The 14385-nt window shown below is 38.5% G+C and overlaps 1 protein-coding gene across 1 annotated transcript in view; it reads left to right on the forward strand.

Annotated features, from left to right (window-relative positions):
• The first annotated feature begins 588 nt into the window (after window positions 1-588).
• Window positions 589-14385, forward strand: part of RANBP3L (RAN binding protein 3-like) — a 52476-nt gene continuing 38679 nt past the window's right edge. The window contains 1 exon segment of the mRNA XM_012002366.1: window positions 589-1187. Coding sequence (XP_011857756.1) covers window positions 1097-1187 — 91 coding nt within the window. The 5' untranslated portion in view covers window positions 589-1096.

Raw genomic sequence — 14385 nt, forward strand, 5'->3', positions numbered from 1 at the left:
CCTACCAGCATTCTTTATGACTTCAGTCATGGCAAGCTCTCAAGTTAAATTAAAGGTGTTTGGGGTTTATGTTTTTAAACAGTAATGAAATAGCCAACAAGTAAAACTGGAAATAACTTTCTCCTATGACCTAGAAATAGCAATAGGAACTCTAAGTGGGAAACAGAAATAGGACTCTGGAAAGATAATGTTTTATGTGTTTATTTTTCTTTCAGAACTCCAAATAGTTGCCTTGGCAGGAAGGCTGCCCTCTAACTGCTCCCTTCCGAAGACTAGGAGGTGTTTACAGAAATTGAAAGTTCCAGCAGTACATTTCCATGAGCTCATTACCAGTTCCATTTATACCTTTTAGATTTCACATGTACAAATGAATGTCCTTGCAGTATAAACTCCTGCTTTCAGCTTGCATTTTAATTACAAACAAAGTAGCAGAAATCAGGTACTCAGTTACTGTAACATAATGGCAGGGCATCTTTAGAATCTGTGCTTTGGTCACTATTATTCAAAGCAGCTCCAATGCCCGTCTTGCCTGCCTCTTTATGCTAATCATCCTAGCCCACTTTGCTCCTCCTCCTTCCAGCCTCCCTTAAAGAACTGTGCACTTTCAGCTGTCACCGAGGGTAACTCAGATTAGGCTTAGAAATCACTTGACTTAACTCAGCAGCACTTTTTTTTTTCTTTGTGTATGTATTACTTTAGCAGTCTTCTTTAAATACCAGAGGCATTGGATTTCATGTCGGTAAAAGGAATTTAAAAATGCCAAAACTGTAATCTATTAGAAATAGTTAATTTGTAGAATTTTACTCTATAAGGGGGTTTAGTTTCAATTCATTTTGAAATGAAAGAATAATTAAGTTGTATTTTTAGCCAAATGAATTGGCATCTTTAGGAGAAGTAACATTGGTCATTATTTATTTCAAGAATCATGACTGGAAAAAGCTTGGAAGTTTAGTAGAGGAGTATATGTTGTACATGCAAAGACAAGATCTGCATGAATCTGTGTATTTCTGGGTGTCTGGTGAAGGCCATTTTAGGTGACTGGCCAAGAGAAGGAGTGCTCTAGTGATCCTTGAGTCACAGCCATACTGCTAGGACCATGACTACCATACCAAGAAAAGGCAGCAGCCACCTGCTTGGCAGTTTGCACACCTGTCAACTGAAGCTGCAGGAGGACCGGCAACAGCAAGGTAAGTCAGTCCAGCTCATGAGTTGCATGTTCTGTGACCTTCTGTGCATTTGCATTCCCAGAATGGTGGGCTGGTGAAGGACCCAGGGAAGCTCTGACATAATAGTGATGCATAAGGGTGGGTTAACTTGGATTCACTATTGATTTTTAAAGGACTATGGAAGACTGTCAAGAATGCATATTCCTTGGAGCTGTCATTCAGAAACTTATATTCTTAAACTTCTAGCCACTGTCAGTTTTTTAGAGTATGAGAGATTTTGTCTAATTCAAAACACCCATCTGGGCAAGGCTGAGTCAGCTACAAGGGGGATTCAGCTGAGAGTAGCTTTAAGTTAGCCTGGAGCTTTCTCTACCATCCTACCACTAGTGGAACACTTTTTTCACTTTGTTTAAGCCTAATTTTGTCTGGATCTCTGGCTCATTCATTGTGGGAAAAATAAACATATTCTTGACTCTTTCCTTTTTATGGTCTAGGGACAGCTGGATACAGTCAGGGAAAAGTGTCACGTTTCACTCGCTGGGCACTCATTCAAACTAAACTATCTACCTCCCAGCCATTTTCACCATCAGTCTTTTTAAATTTTCAAATCCACTCCCCAGCCAGCTGAGTTAGTTCAAATGGTTGACATGAATAGACAAGATGATCCCTCCAATTCACTCTGACAGGGACAGCAAATGACACTTGTGGGAAAGGCTGGGCCTCTTATGGATGACATCATCACTCCACAGAGGTTAAGGATTCACCAGACACTTCTAACTTCTCTTCAATAACCTAAGATAGATCTTTTTATGTGTGGATCTAGGCAATGAGCTCTTTAATTATTTTTCTATAGACACAGTTTCAGATTTCAGTGGTGTGGAGAGTGCTGGCTAAAGGGCCAAAACCTCCCATTTCCAAGATGGAATCTGTGTGCCAACAGTCACGTGAATGTGTCAGGCCACCACTCTGTGTCGGTTCCTGGAGCTGTATAACGTGACTTCATGCTCTACAAGGCTTAGCATAGTGTGGGCAGAAAATACTTCGTGGTAAATGAAAACCATGTGAACTTTTTAGACCACGCTTTACTACTAGGGCTCAAATAAATTTTGAACCAAGTACCCTAGAATGTAAAGTCCTGGAATGTGTCAGGGATAAGGCATAGCACTGTAAAATGCTCTTGCTTCTCTGTTAGTAGACAATTCTAGTTTATCAGGGGTTTTGTTTTCTGTTGACTTTGTTTGAAATGTTCAAGTGACTTCCCCCCACTTCAACTGCTAATATAATATTTTTAATAGAAAATTTGGTGGGCGAGAGCCTAAAGAAGATGATAGGAAGTCTCCTGTAACCCCACCACCCAAAGATAATAGATATTAACATTTTAATGTGTAAACTTTTAGACTCTTCTTCTATGCACATGTATGAATTCTTCTTTTGCTTGATTTTTAAACAACATGGACTTGTTCTGGATACTTTTGTAAACAGTGTTTTGTAAACTGCTTTTTAATTTAACGACAGAGGATGAACAAATTTCCAGGTCATTAAATATTCTTCTACAACCTTATTTTTAACAGTTGCACACTGTTCCTTTATATGGATGTAGCAAAATTCCCTTAGACAATTCTCTACTGTTAGACATATTAGTTATTTCTAATATTTTAACTATTATAATTAACACTGGGCTGCACCTAAACTAACGAATAGAACTTTGCACTGATATGGGATTATTTTCTTGGCATAAATTCATAGAGGTGAAACTGTGGAGTCAAAGGATTACACATTCTTTTTTTTTTTTTTTTTTTTTTTTTTTTTTTTTTTTTTTTTGAGACGGAGTCTCGCTCTGCCGCCCAGGCTGGAGTGCAATGGCCGGATCTCCGCTCACTGCAAGCTCCGCCTGCCGGGTTCACGCCATTCTCTGGCCTCAGCCTCCCGAGTAGCTGGGACTACAGGCGCCCGCCACCGCACCCGGCTAGTTTTTTTTTTTTGTATTTTTTAGTAGAGACGGGGTTTCACCGTGTTAGCCAGGATGGTCTCTATCTCCTGACCTCGTGATCCGCCCGTCTCGGCCTCCCAAAGTGCTGGGATTACAGGCTTGAGCCACCGCGCCCGGCCAGGATTATACATTCTTAAAAATTGTTTTTGGCCAAATGACCCTCCTATCAACAGTGTTGGAGTATGTTCTCAGTAATACTACTATTTTTAAAATTTCTTCTCAATTTCATAAGTGAAAAATAATGCCCCACTGTTGTTTTAATTTAAGGCAGGCTATCCTGAAGATCTCTCCTTTACTGGCTGTATTAATCAAAGTTCTCTAGAGGGACATAACTAATAGGATATATATATATGTATATATATGTGTGTATATATGTGTGTGTGTATATATGTGCGTGTGTGTGTATGTATATAAAGGGGAGTTTATTAAGTATTAACTTACACAATCACAAGGTCCCACAATAGGCTGTCTGCAAACTGAGGAGCAAGGAGAGCCAGTCCGACTCCCAAAACTGAAGAACTTGGAGTCTGATGTTCAAGGGCAAATAGCATGGGAGAAAGATGTAGGCTGGGAGGCTAGGCCAGTCACCTTTTCACGTTTTTTTGCCTGCTTTGTATTTGCTGGCAGCTGATTAGACTGTGCCCACTAGATTAAGGGTGGATCTGACTCATATGTTAATCTCTTTTGGCAACACCCTTACAGACACACCCAGGATCAATACTTTGTATCCTTCAATCCAATCAAGTTGACAGTCAGCATTAACCATCACACTGCAATATCCAGAGAAGCCTGGAAATAATCACTATGATGACATACTTCCCAAAATACCCACAAGACTGGTCTTCTTTCTCAGACTTAGCTTTTTGCCTAGAATATTTTGAAAGCAACCATATTCTTCCACACCCGAGTCTCAAAATATCTGCCCACATAAGCCACAGTCCATAAAGTTGTGAAGCATGCTAATGCGGTCCAGACTGGCCATTGACTGCTACAAGAAATGTCATCTAGTGATTCGAGCTGACAAGTGACACTGGGTAGTATTTGCTGTGTTGCTAAATAGCATTCCAGTTACTGTCCTTGAGTTAGAGAGTGAGGTCTGGCTTTATTCATGGAATCATCCTGGGTTCATGGCTTTGGCCTTTCTCCAGCCAGCCTAAGGTTCTACCTCTATTATTGAGCATATAGACTATGATTAATTGACATTTGACACTTCTGTAGGCGTGACTAGCTTCAACACATACATGTTTTCTTTTCTTTTCTTTTTTTTTTTAAGATGGAGTCTTGCTCTGTCGCCTAGGCTGGAGTACAGTGGTGCACGATCTTGGCTCACTGCAACCTCCTCCTCCTGGGTTCAAGTGATTCTTCTGCTTCAGCCTCCTGAGTAGCTGGGACTACAGGCACACTCCACCATGCCCGGCTAATTTTTGTATTTTTAGTAGAGACAGGGTTTCACCATATTGGCCAGGCTGGTCTCGAACTCCTGACCTTGTGATTCACCCACCTTGGCCTCCCAAAGTGTTGGGATTACAGGCATAAGCCACCGCACCAGCCTCAACACATACATATTTTATTTTCTAACCCCCCATGCCATATGCTAAATGCTTAGTGTTAATTCCCCAGTATTTAACTCCTTCCACCTAGTCACTCACAAAAGTGTAATTCTGAAGTGATTACATAGATAAAAGTCACTTATTCTTCAGTAGTTATCTGGGCAACAACAATGTGCAAAGTGTTATGCTAGATGCTGAATATGCAAATTAAACTAAGTCAACTAAGCCATGGTTTCCTGTCCACATGGAGTTTACTATGACAACAAATGCTCTATCAGTCCAGAACACAAGTCCAGGAGGCTCATCTCCCAACTTGTTGCTATCTTCTAGCTTCTCCTGTGATATTTTGAATCCATTTATCTCTAATATTGACTCTATGACCACATTTGTAAATGTTAATTTACTTGTCTACACAGCCTCAGCAACGCTCATTACATATTACATGTACTAGGCAGACAACCATCCTTATGTGTTATGGTGCTTTAAAATTTACAAATGGTCTCATATACATTATCTCATTAATTTTTACAACAACCAGATGAAATAGTGTAGTCAAGCTTCTTCAGGGAAACAGAACCAATTGGATGTGTGTGTGCGTGTGTGTGTGTGTGTGTGTGTGTGTAGCGTTGACTCTTGAACACCACAAATTTGAACTGTTCAGATCCACTTTTATGTGGATTTTCTTTCTTTGCCACCCTTGAGACAGCAAGATCAGCCCCTCCTCTTCCTTCCCCTCCTCAGCCTACTCAACATGAAGACAATGATGAAGACCTTTATGACAATCCACTTCCACTTAATAAACAGTAAATATATTTTCTTTTCCTTATGGTTTTCTTAGTAACATTTTTCTCTAGCTTATTTTATTGTAAGAATACAGTATATAACACATATACAAAATATGTATTAATCGACTGTCTTATGTTATTGATAAGGATTCTGGTCACCAGTAGGCTATTAATAATTAAGTTTGGGAAGCATCAAAACTTATATGCAAAATTTTAACAAGAGAGAATAGAGACAGAGAAGAGAGACAGAGTGAGAGAGTGGGGGATTTATTTTAAGAAATTCACTCCCACAACTATGGAGGTTGGCAAGTTCAAACTGCAGTGTAGACTGACAGGCTGGAGACCCAAGTGAAGAGTTAATTCTGCAGTTGAGTCCGTTCTTGGTTGCTCTGGGGAAGTCAGTCTTTTGTTCTATTCAGGCCTTTGACTGATTAGATGAGATTCACCCACTAATGAAGGACAATCTGCTTGAGTCAAAGTCTACTAGTTTAAGTGTAAACCTCATCCAAAAACATCCTCACAGAAACATCCAGAATGTTGACAAAATATCTGGGTATCATGGAACAGCCAAGCTGACACATAAAACTAATAATCACAGGCAAGTATTGTTATCCTCATTTATAAAGATGTGGAAACTGTGAATCTTCAAGGTCAAGATGACTTTTCCAAAGTTACACAGTTATTTAGAGCTGCTTTCAATGTACTTTCTGTTACATACAGCTGTCTCATAAAATCTATGATTTCTAGTATTACAATGTTTAATTTTTAAAATTGATCTATACTAGAGAAACCTCTCCATGGATAACCAAGACATTTTTGAATGCCTCATGATTTTCTTTGTGTCTTCTGACACCAATTCTCTGAGTGTCCTACAATTCAATTCTGACACTACCCAGAATTAGTGAAGACCCACAAATGAAGGACTTAGTCTCACAAGACTGCCCCATTTCAGATTCCAACAATGATTTTCAGCTGTCCCCAAGCAACCTGTACTTCTGTCAGGACAATTACAAATTAAAGACTTCCCACAACCCCTCAGATTTGATAATTCACTAGAACAACTCACAGAATTGAGGAAAGCTCTGCACTTTCAATTTCCATTTTATTATAAGGGATACGAATGGTCAGCCAATTGAAGAGGTACATGTGAGAAGGACTGGAAGGGTCATGAGCACAGGAGCCTCTGCTTCCACAGAGTCAGGGTGTACCACCCTCTTAGTATCAGGAAGCTCCCCTCAGCATGGTGTCCAGGGTTTTTAATGAGGTTTCATTATGTAGGCATGATTGATTAAATAATTGGCCATATGACTGAACTTAATCTCCAGTTCTTCTCTCCTCCTAGGAGGTTAGGGGAATGGGGTGGGTTCGAAATTTCCAATCTCTAATCACATTTGGTCTTTTTGGTGTGACAGCTCCTTCCTTGGAACTATGTAAGGACTCCTTAGATAGTCCCATAATAAGCCTTCCTAATAGATTGCACTAGGAAATAATAAATAAATAAATTTAATGGTTGAAACTTCATTTTCCCACTTCACACCTATTAGGATGGCTACTATTCGTAAAACAAACAAACAAACAAACAAAAAACAAAACAGGAAATAACAAATGTTGGTGAGAATGTGGAGAAATTGAAACCTCGTGCACTGTTGGAGGAGACAAAATAGTGCAGTTGCTGTGAAAAGCACTATGGCAATGTATTAGTCTGTTCTCATGCTGCTATAAAGAATTGCCTGAAGCTGGGTAGTTTATAAAGGAAACAGGTTTAATTGACTCACAGCTCCACAGGGCTGGGAAGGCCTCAGGAAACTTACAATCATGGCAGAAGGAGGGAAGCAAACACATCCTTCTTCACATAGTGGCAGGAAGGAGAAGTGATGAGCAAAGAGGGAAAAGCCCCTTAAGCATCAGATCTCATGAGAACTCACTGACTATCATGAGAACAGCATGGAGGTAATGGCCCCCAATGATTCAGTTACCTCCCACTGGGTCCCTCCCTTGACATGTGAGGATTATGGGAACTACAATTCAAGATGAGATTTGGGTGGGGACTCAGCCAAACCATATCACGCAGTTCCTCAAAAAATTAACAAATAGAATTACCATGTTATCCTGCAATTTTACTTCTGGATAAAATCCTAAGTGAAGTAAAAGCAGGGATTCAAACAGATACTTGTGCACCTATGCTCATGGTAGTATTATTCACAATAGCCAAAAGATGGAAACAAACAAATCTCCATTGACGAATGAATGGATCAACAAAATATGGTGTGTGTATATATATAGACACACACTATATACATGTATACACTATATATATACACACACACATTATACATGTATATATAATCAAATAATTTTCAGCCTTAAAAATGAAGGAAATTCTGACACACGCTACAACATGGATAAACCTGAGGACATCGAGTTAAATGAAATAAGCCAGTCACAAAAAGATAAATACTGTCTGATTCCACTTACATGAGGTATCTAAAGTAGTCAAATTTAGAGAGACAGAAAGTAGAATGGTGCTTTTAGGGTTTTGGGGCCGAAAAGATTGAGGATATGTTGTTTAAGGGTACAGAGTTTCAGTTTTGCAAGATGAAAAGAGTTCTGGAGATTGGTTATACAAACATGTGAATACAGTTCACACGACTGAACTGTACACTTACAAATGGTTAAAATGATAAATTTTGTGGTAAGTATATTTTACCACTGGAAAAAAAGCCAGACTGGGCACAGTGGCTCATGCCTGTAATCCCAGCATTTTGGGAGGCCGAGGCAGGTGGATCATGAGGTCAGGAGATTGAGAACATCCTGGGCAACATGGTGAAACCCTGTCTCTACTAAAAATAAAAAAAAAAAAAAAAAAGAAAAAGAAAAAAAAAATTAGCTGAGCATGTGCCTGTAGCCTCAGCTACTCAGGAGGCTGAGGCAGGAGAATCACTTGAACCTGGGAGGCAGAGGTTTCAGTGAGCCGAGATTGTGCCCTGCACTCCAGCCTAGGCAACAGAGTGAGACTCTGTCTCAAAAAAGAAAAAAAAAAAATGCCATGGTTGTCCAAGGCCATCCCTAATTACACTTTTGAAGTTGGACTTAACAAAAACAAATTCCAAAAAAACCTTTATTTTTCCATTCCTAAAAACAAAGTCATGAGAAAGTAGTCTGCTCCTCCATGATTCCCCAAAGCTACTGCCTTTCAAAATATTAATAAAATTAATAAATCCCTACCTAGATTAATCAATAAAAAGAGACATGGCCGGGCGCGTTGGCTCACACCTGTAATCTCAGCATTTTGGGAGACTGAGGTGGGGGGATCACTTGAGGACAGGAGTTCAAGACCTGCCTGGCCAACATGGTGAAACCCCATCTCTAGTAAAGATACAAAAATTAGCCAGGTGTGGTGGCATGCACCTGTGATCCCAGCTACTCAGGAGACTGAGGCACGAGAATTGCTTGAACCGGAGGTAAATGTTGTAAGCGAGTCAAGATCGCGTCACTGCACTGCACATGTGCGATGGCGTGAGACTCTATGTAAAAAAAAAAAGAGAGAGAGAAAGAGAGAGAAACCATCAGTATCAGGAATGATGTATAGGGTGTCACTACAGATATTAAAAGGATTATAATGGAGTGTTATGAATACCTTTGTGCCAGAAAGATGCAGAGGAACATAAAATTCAACACCAACTGATACAAAAACTCAAGGGATTTGGAATAGAGCAACTTCCTCAACCTGATGAAAAACATTTACAGGAAACCCAGCAGCTAACACTACTCAATGTAGAAGATTGCGCATTTTCCTCCTAAGATTAGGAAAAATAAACAGAGATGTCCATTATCATTATTTCTATTCAACAGTGTACTGGAGATCGCAGCCGGCATATTACATTAAGAAAAAGAAATAAAAGGCTTACATATTGGAAACAAAGAGGTAAAACTGTCTTTTTTTGCAGATGATTAATGGTGTTTGTGGAAAAATCCTGAGAAATCTATCAAAAAATGCTAGAACTAATAAACGCATTTACTAAGGTAACAGGCTACAAAGTCAACATACAAAAAATATTGCATTTCTATATATTAGTTGAGAACAAGTGGAAATTAAAAATATTAGAGTACTTATTTAATAGCATAAAAAGGAAATAGTTATGGATTAATTTAACAAAATATGTGCAGGACTTGTACACTTAAACATTGCAGTGTGAAGCTGAAGAAGATTGAATTATAAGAAGAGATACAACCCAAATTCCTGAATTGGAATGCTCAATATTAAGATGTCAATTTTCCTCAACTTGACCATCTCAATAAAAATTACAGCAGATTTTTTGTCTTGAAATTGACAAACTGATTTTAAAAGTATAAGGGAATGTTAAGGATCTAGAATAACTAAGTCAATCCTGAAAAAGAGAACAAAGTTGACAACTATACTTTTGGATTTCAGGTTATAATAAATCAAGATGATATAATATCAGTGTAAGGATACAAAAATCTATTATTGGAACAGAATATAAAGTCCAGAAATTGATCTATTAGTACATTGTCAATTGGTTTTTGACAAAGGTATCAAGATAATTCAAAGGGAGAAGAGATAGTCTTCTCTGTAAGAATCCTGGAACAAATGGTGAAAAATATTTCTGAAAATGAACCACAATACCTACCTCACACAAAAATTAGTTTCAGATAGAATATGACTGAAATACAAAAGCTAAATGTATAAAGCTTCTAGAAGAAATGTAGGAAAATACCTTCACCGTCAAAAAGGCAGCTTTTTAGACAGACAAAAAAGCATTGACCATAAAAAATAGATAAGTTAGATTATCAATATTAAACATATCTGTTCTTCAAAAGATACCACTAAGAAAAGAAAAGACTGGGAGAAAAATGTCAAATATATATTTGAAAAAGAACTTTCAATCACAATATGTTAAAAACTCTTACAACTCATGATAAACAATTTGGTTAAAAAATGGGCAAATGATCTGGCAAACACTTCAAAAAGAAAGTATATAAATGGCCAAAAGCACATCAAAAGATGTTCAATGCTGTCAGTTATCAGGGAAATGCAAAATAAAACCACCATGAAATGTCACTTCACATCCACTAGAATGGCTAAAATTTTAAATGCTGATAACATGATGCTTGAAGAGGATGTGAAACAACCAGAACTCACTCATTGCTGGGAAGTGATAAAAACTACTTTGGAAAACGATTTGGCAGTTTCTTATATAATTAAACCCACAAGTACCCTGTGATCCAACAGTTCCATATTTAGGTGTTCCATAACAGTTCCAAGAAAAATAAAAATATAACCACGAAAGCCTTGCACAAGAATGTTTGTAGTAGATTTTATTCATATGAGCTCCAGAATATGAATAACCCAAAACTGTATATAAGCAAGTAAATTGGTAAGCAAATTGTGGTATATTGACACACTGGAATACTACTCAGTAATAAAAAGAAATGAATTACTGATACGTGTAACCATGTAGGTGAATCTCAGAAATGTTATAGTTAGTGAAAATAAGGCAGACACAAAAGAGTACTTACTTCTACAGGCAAAATTAGGCCATGGTGATAGACAGCAGAACAGTTGCTGCCCAGAGAGGAGAACTGGAACAGGACACAAAGAACACACTAGGGCAATAAAAATGTTTTATATCTTGATAGGGTTTTGGTTACCTGAGCACATACATTTGTCAAAAATTCATCTGTGCATTTTATTCTATGTAATTTAGGCCTCATTTTCCAAAATGTGAGACTGCCTAGGAGGCCTCAGACTCCAAATTTTCCTCTAGGCCTCTACTAGTAATTCCATAGAATAGTGAAGAGACTGAAATATCTCAATGAATTTGAATAATTTGCCGAAGAACATAACTGTGTCTTACTGGCAGAGTACCCACAGCTCAGGAAATATCACACCTTTGAGAGAAAATGTTAGTATAACCTTAGTCAGGTTTAATAATAGTGGTATTTTATTGTTGCTTTTATTCCTAAAGCTTAGAAATTCTCTATTAATAACATAGCAAAAATTAGCTAATCAATGAAATTAGCAAAGGATAAATTGAGATATAATAAAAAGAACTATCTAATACCTAGGGCGAGACACTAACTCTTTTTGTCAAGCATCTGTCTTTCCATTATTGAACATCCTTTAGAACCAATGATTTATCTTAATTTTCTTTAGAATTCAGTGTTGTTATTGTTTTAAAGCCATGACTGACTCATCAGTTATCCTTTAATAAACACCTAAAATGGACTACTTCATGAATATTTTTTCACTCCATCTCTACTTCATCTTGTTTGCAGTTATATAGCACTTCATTTATTTTATTTAACAAATACTTAGTGGCTGCCATTTATCAGGCACTGTTCTAGACTCTAGTGAACAAAGCAAACAAAAAATCCTGCCCACAAGGAGCTTATTTTCTGAGAGGCAGAAAGGCAAACAATAAAGAAGATAAATGAGCAAAATATATAGTGCAAACAGGGGTCCATGGCCTGTTAGAAACCGGGTTACACAGCAGGAGGTAAGCAGGGCATGAGCGAGCAGTACCACCTGAGCTCCGCCTCCTGTCAGATCAATATACATTACAGTTTCACTGGAGCACGAACCCTATTGTGAACTGTGCATGTGAGCGATCTAGGTTGTGTGCTCTTTGTGAGAGTCTAATGTCTGATGATCTGAGGCGGGGCAGTTTCATCCCCAAAACATCCCTGCCCACCTTCCCACCATCTTTGGAAAAATTGTCTTCCAGTCCCTTGGGCCAAAAAGGTTGGGGATCAACAGTGTAAATGATAATAATGAAGATAGGAATTATGGAAAAAAATTAAGCAGGCAGAATAGAGTGTCATAATGGAGGTCTGATTTAAGCAGGGTTCTCAGGCAAGACCTCATTAAGAAGGTGAATTTGAGTAAAGACCTGTAAGAGGTGAGGGAGTCGGTCGTGCCACATCTGGTGGAAGAACAGTCCAGGTAGAATAAAGAGTAAGTACAAAGACTCTGAGTTTTAGAAATTACACTTGGCCTACATTTGTTCTGTCATGGTTATTGACTCATTTCAGTTACAGCAAAAATAATATCACAGTTATCTAGGTTAGTGATTCTCAAACTTTAGCATCACCTGCAGAATCACCTGGAGAGCTTATTAAAACGTAATTGCTGGGTCCCACTCTGATTTTCTGATTCAGAAGTTCTGAGGGGATTGGAGGGAAGGAGTCAAGAATTTTCATTTCTAACAAGTTCTCAGAGAAATGCCATCATTGCTGCAGTTGCAGCAATCACACTTTAAGGACGACTGTGTTGGAGGGACAAAAGGAGGCTACTATAATCAAGTTAGCTTAAGCAGTGAGTGTTAGGAAGTGATTGAGAGATAAGGGAGACACAAGAGGAAAGAGCAGTTAGATAGTCATGTCTGCCCTGGTAAGCTCTTTGGTTTTGACTGTGAGAGAAATGGGAAATATTACATGCCAACTTGAGTTAATTTGATCATTTACATCTTTCAGGTTCTTTTGGGGAGCGGGATGCAGTAAAAGTAAGCTATTCCTCCCAACCTCAATACCATGTTAAAATAAAGAAAATCTTAGGCTAAATTCTTTCAAATTGACAGATATTTACTAAACAAACATTAATTAGCAAACAAGCATAAAAGACTGCATATGATGTCCCAAACTTTTTGTTCCTTAGGTAATCTGATTATATCCTGCCTAAAAGGTTTGCTCAGACAAAACGACATTCTCCAGGCAGTATTCTGTGCAGTTAGCCAGTAACCAAGAATGATCCTGCTCATTAATGGACACTGGGACCTTTCAATATAAAGCTTTGGGCTCCGTTCTTAAAAGTACAGGCTACAGGTCTTGCCAGATTCTTCTGTCCAGGTTGTGTAAGACTAGCAAGCGTCCTTAAAATATTTCAAGTAATCCAAGGTCTTGAATGCCATTAATTTCACCAATGAAAATTCATTTCTGATGTTGACGATGCTAAATCTCAAAGGCTCGGATATTGATTGAGATGGAAAGATGACAACCTTGTAATGAGAAGCCTATGGATGTGGGTTTCCTGGTGCTAGCAACCACACCTGAGGTACAAATTCCCCACTAGGTCAATAGAAATCACTTCAGGTGGTATAATTTAATCTAACATTCACATGCAAATAATGCTATCTTTGCTGGTGTCTTCTAAAGTCAATTACAACTGTGACAACAAGAAGCAGCGCTTCTCTACACTTTTACACAATAAGGCATATGTTAAAAATGATACAGCACTTTGAGGTAAATTCAGGAGGCTGACCCTGTGGGATGAAGGGCCAAGATCCTGGCACACATGTAGCCTGTACACTAGTGTGCTCCACACATGAAGTAAGATCTGGCAAGAGCAAATATTTGAACCCTTATTGATACTCTTTGTTATGGAAGGCCATCTACTGAGGATGCTCTAAACACTTTAGATGATAAGTTCCATTAGAGGACCTACAGAATCACTTTCAAAACTGAGATACTCAGATTTGCCAAGAATTATTCTTCTGTGGTAATGCTGCCTCGGCTGTGTTGTACAAGTTATTTGAGAGCAGAAAAATGGATTCATACCCTAGACCATACCACAGTGCTAACATGTCACTTACAAACAAATCACATTTATGAAGTGCTTGCTACATGCCAGAAACTGTTTTTCAGTACTTTTGATGTATTAGCTGACTTCTTTGTGAAAGTCCCGGGAAGTCTCACAGCTGGGGTCTTCAGCCAAGCTCCTAATCCAAGATCCGGACTCCAGAGACTGCTTTCACTCACGCTCACTGCCTCTTAAGCTGGTATAAAATAGATGTTCAGCTAAGTACCTGAGAAGGGCTTGGATGATGGCTGGCCCTTGAACTCAATTTGTGGTTCAGTTGTTTAGAATAGGTTGCTAT

This window comes from Mandrillus leucophaeus, unplaced genomic scaffold (genome assembly GCF_000951045.1).
Source record: "Mandrillus leucophaeus isolate KB7577 unplaced genomic scaffold, Mleu.le_1.0 Scaffold684, whole genome shotgun sequence".
Lineage (NCBI taxonomy): Eukaryota > Metazoa > Chordata > Mammalia > Primates > Cercopithecidae > Mandrillus > Mandrillus leucophaeus.